We start from the raw sequence: 5,000 nt of genomic DNA on the forward strand, positions 1-5,000 counted from the left end.
AATCAACAGTTCTTTGTATAAATTTGTAAAATACATTTCAAGTAATTTCTTAATTGTCTTATTTTTTGTGAATATTATTCAAGAGCAGCATATTAAAACCACAGAAAATTATTCATTATTTCACTTTCTTTATTAAGAAAAAATGCAGAGTAAATACTTTAACAAAACAAAAATGATTATTTTTGGGCTCAGGCCATGTCGTCCTGATGGAACTTCCATCAGGACGACATGGCTACCTCACCCAAAAATAGATTTTTCGCTTCGCTCAAAATCCGTTTTTTTAAGAACCTATATACTTGTAAACAAACAGAAGACCAAATAATATTTTTTTTCCTAAACACCTTTGAACATTGGTATTGACTTTCAGCAGAGGCCAGTAACCATCCAGGTAAAGCATTCAACGTCAGAAAGAGAGCAGTAACCATCCAGGTAGAACATTCAACATGAGAAACAAGACTAATCCCAATGCAAAATGATAAGAAGCCAAGCTGAGCTGAGGAACTAAACAAGGTCGTTTATCACCAGACAGTTCCTTTCGTATCTTCCTCGCTTTTTTATGGAGGGTCATCACGATCGTTTTATGACCTAGTGTGGCGGACGACAATGAAATATTGTGTGACGGGAGTGAGAGTGACGATCGAACGGGATTTAGGTCATGAGACCCCTCATTCGGTGAAAGTTTTTTAAGCTTCCTCCAGATTACTGCTTGTAATGTATTCTTCATGACGTTTGAACTTTGATTAGATAGTAAAAATGGATTTTCAACAACTCGTTTTCTGAGTCTTGTAGCATATCGCTGATATGTTTACTCAGAATAGCAATTACTTTCCTCTTGGTATGGGTAGAGGAGACTCTTTAGCTATGGTAAGCGGCTCTTCTATTAGAAGAGCACTCCAAAATCAAGTCATTGTTTTCTAGTCTTGGGTAGAGCCATAGCCTTTGTACCATGGTCTTCCATTATCTTGGGTTAGAGTTCTCTTGCTTGAGGGTGCACTCGGGCACTCTATTCTATCTAGTTTCTCTTCTTGTTTTATTAATGTTTTTATAGTTTATATAGGAATATTTATTTTAATGTTGTGACTGTTCTTAAAATATTGTATTTTTCCTTTCTTTCTTTTCCTAACTTGGCTGTTTTCACTGTTGGGGCCCTGAGCTTATAGCATCCTGCTTTTCCAACTAGGGTTGCAGCTTAGCAATTAATAATAATAATAATAATAATAATAATAATAATAATAATAATAATAATAATAATAATAATAATAATTAGATTTCCAAAATCTTGAGCAAACATAAATGTTAAAGGTGTCTGGTTTCAGTTCCAATTTCATCAAAATAAATGTTTATCAAAACATCAGCCAACTGCAGCATTTGCCTCCCCAGCTATAACTCACGGTCCCGGTAGGGGATCGATCTGCTGCCATGCAAATGCTAGGCGAACACGTTACCACTGTACTAGCCAATCATTTTAATGTGTTAAGGTAAGCCGTACTCTTACGACCATGGGTTGCATTCATTTGTCAACCAATACTGGGTAACAAGAGTAAAGACATTGGCGTAATACTCAAAGTTACGTGAATTGAGCTTGTGTGACGCAGCATTATAAAATCTAAAAAAAAAAAAAAAAAAATTTAAAATAAAAGGAAAAAAAATGAGCATTCATATTTCATTATTCAAAATGAGAAACTACCCCAAGTCTTAACAGCAATAACAACAAATATCTCACAACATATGACCTTCGACACTGATATTCACTTTATATCAACAATAAGTCATCAGCTAAATCGAAGAATTTACTTTATAGGCTAATCTATTTCGTTATTTGCCAGTGACTATTCTAGGTTTGGGTAGAACTACCAATTCCTCCATGAATATCTTACGATAGCTTTTGATTTATTGAACAGAATTGTTATTTTTCCAGCTTATTTAAAACATCTGTTCTGACTTTTATCTCGCCTTTTATATTAATATGTAATATCCAAATCTGAAAATAAATTTATAAGTTTGACCCGTAGAGACAAAGTTGAGATTCTAAAGAACCTTATTTCTTATTGTTTTTTTTTTTTTTTTTTTTTTTTTTTTTTTTTTTTTTTTTTTGAAAGAAAGAAAATCTTCCCTTTTCATATCGAAGCTCTAATTCAAGGTTAGAATAGCAAAAGAAAATTAATTACCAGGTATAGTCCATTTCTTTTAGCGATGCATATTTGCACCGACTCGCGGCGGTGCCCTTTTAGCTCGGAAAAGTTTCCTGATCGCTGATTGGTTAGAATTATCTTGTCCAACCAATCAGCGATCCGGAAACTTTTCCGAGCTAAAATTTTGGGCACCGCTGCGAGTCGGTGCAAATATGCATCGCTAAAAGAAATGGACTATGGTTATACAATCAATCACTTTTTAAATCAGTTGTTAAAGTTTCTAGAATAAATGAAGCCAGATGAATCATATGTAATTATCGCTGAATCATTTAATAATAATAATAATAATAATAATAATAATAATAATAATAATAATAATAATAATAATAAAATATTGTACGTATTCAAGAGTATTACTATCAATTCACAGATTTCATAATTTTTACTATATTGGTATTCACATACTTTCATCATTCATAATTATTACTCACGAAATATTTTTGGTATTATTACTAAAAAAAATCAGTAGGAAACTTTCAAGGGATAAACCTGTAAATTATCTTAAATTTTTCATATAATTTTCATTTAATTTGAAGGTAAATTCAGAAGCTAGCAACCAGGAATAAAAGCAATAAATATGCTCCTATCAATTTCTTCTGGAACATTTCAAAGGAAAAAAACAAACAAATCAAAATTCAATTTTAAACCTTTTTAGTAAATATTACTGAATATCAGAGCAATGTAAAAGATTACAGTCTATTTTACATATTATTGACCAAATTACTATGAATAAAGTACTTCAAAATACACCAGACATAGACATTAAGTCGAAGTAAAACGTAACAAAACAATGTGATATGAATATAATAAAGGCAATGTGTTAACCCTTTTCAGTAAATGCCATTGAATATCAGAGCAGTGTAAAAGATTACAGTCTATTTAACATATTATTGACCAAATAACAATGAATAAAGTACTTCAAAATACAGCAGCCATAGACATTAAATCGAAGTAAAACGTAACTAAACAATGTGATATGAATATAATAACGAAATGTGTTAAACCTTTTCAGTAAAAGCCATTGAATATCAGAGCAGCGTAAAAGATTACAGTCTATTTTATATATTACTGACCAATTTACTATGAATAAAGAGCTTTGAAATAAAAGCTCCATGGACATTAAACAAAAGTAAAACGTAACGAAACAATGTGATAAGAACTCGCTAACAATGGGTGTCTTTAAACCAATAAATTCTAGTTCATGAAATGGCACAAGGCACGTTTTACAGGATTTTCGATATACCGCTGACTGAGCACAAAGGGTAGGATATAACAGGCAGATTATCCTGTTACGTGCGAAAAGGAGCATTAAAAATGCACAGCCTACAAGTCCATAACTTCAACATAACGTATTATAGATGATAGATGGAGTTTTGCTAATAATCCCTAAAGAAGAAACAAAGGAAGGAAAGCTGTATCATTTTAATTTTTGATGCATCACAATTCTATTTTATTTCTATTCCTCTTGTTGTTTTTTATATCTATAGTTTATATATGACCAAATTATTTAAATGTTATTACTGTTCTCAGAATATCTTATTTTAATTGTTCATTAATTATCTTGTAGTTTATTAATTTCCTTATTTCCTTTGCTTACTGGGCTATTTTCCCTGTTTGGGTCTCTATTGTTTATTTTCTTCTATATAATGACAATATAATATTATCTTAGTTTAGGACGCCTATAAAATGAGGCTTTATCTTAAACTTCTGGAGATGCAAATGAATAGAATGTCGTTAGAAACCCCTAAGAATCCCACAATTGAGAAGAGACTTAGAAACAACGAAAGGAAAGCACTACCAGACCTTGGAACGACCACCGGGAGGCGTGATGGTGCGGCCACGGGCGACGTCGGAGACACCACCAAGAGAGGAGGATTTAACGGGGTTTGTGAATGGCTGGCTTTCCTCACGAAAGTGTCAGTGGGTCTGTAGATGCAGTTGTGTTTTGGGGAAGAGATAATTGATGTCGTGTTAGGCTGTGCTGATGAGTTCCTCAGCTGATCGCTGCGCATGCTCATCTAGCGAAACAGAAAATAAAAACATATTAGCGCAAGTACCTACAAATGTAGGTAAAGATGGTAGCGCTCATTTTATTTTATGGGCATTAACATTTATCCTCATCATTATCATTATTTTATAGATGAAGATTGTTGCTAATTAAGCCAGGAAAAACTTGTAAAGTTTCTCTATACTCAATAGTGCTTTTAGTTTTATAATTTATTGTTAGGTTATGACTAGTAACCAGTCACTGTTTTTTTTTTTTCTGTTTTCTTGGACATACTTAAATATTTGCTATGAATTGACTGTAATTGTTAAAATAGTAGATGATCTTAGCAAGATGTTCATTAGGTCCTACAATAGGAGAGTATCAAGGGGAGGGGGGTGAAGATTGCGAACTTCTGTAGTTTTGCTATTTTTCAAGATAAAACAAACATTATCTTGCCTTTGTAATCTTGCCAATTCTTCAACTTTTATCATTTATACATAGTTTCAAATCCTTATAACAGACGTAGATCCACCCCTTTCCTAACGAAGTCCTTGAAAAATCAAAAAACCTATTCGAAGATCGTACCCTTTTTAAGATAAAAACATTATCTCACTTTGTTATTTTGCCACTTCAATTATCCCCATTTCAACATAGTTTCAAATCTTTATAACAGACTTAGAACCATCCCTCTCCAACAGAGTAAGAATAACGAAGCCATGAAAAATCAAAAAACCTATTCGAAGATCGTACCCTTTTTAAGATAAAACAAACATTATCTTACTTTGCTATTTTCCCACTTCAACTATCTCCATATCAACATA

General features: G+C 32.4%; 2 protein-coding genes across 2 annotated transcripts in view; one reads left to right on the top strand and one right to left on the bottom strand.

The window, feature by feature from the left end:
* The window catches only part of LOC137615974 (uncharacterized), a 709,175-nt gene that overhangs the window by 513,861 nt on the left and 190,314 nt on the right, over positions 1-5,000 (top strand). The gene's annotated exons all lie outside the window — the stretch shown is intronic.
* The window catches only part of LOC137616189 (uncharacterized), a 54,786-nt gene that overhangs the window by 39,199 nt on the left and 10,587 nt on the right, over positions 1-5,000 (bottom strand). The window contains exon 2 of the mRNA XM_068345838.1: positions 3,996-4,210. Within this exon, the coding sequence (XP_068201939.1) occupies positions 3,996-4,210 (215 nt within the window). The remainder of the gene's footprint in view (positions 1-3,995; positions 4,211-5,000) is intronic.

The sequence above is a fragment of the Palaemon carinicauda genome, chromosome 22 (assembly GCF_036898095.1).
Source record: "Palaemon carinicauda isolate YSFRI2023 chromosome 22, ASM3689809v2, whole genome shotgun sequence".
Taxonomy (NCBI): domain Eukaryota; kingdom Metazoa; phylum Arthropoda; class Malacostraca; order Decapoda; family Palaemonidae; genus Palaemon; species Palaemon carinicauda.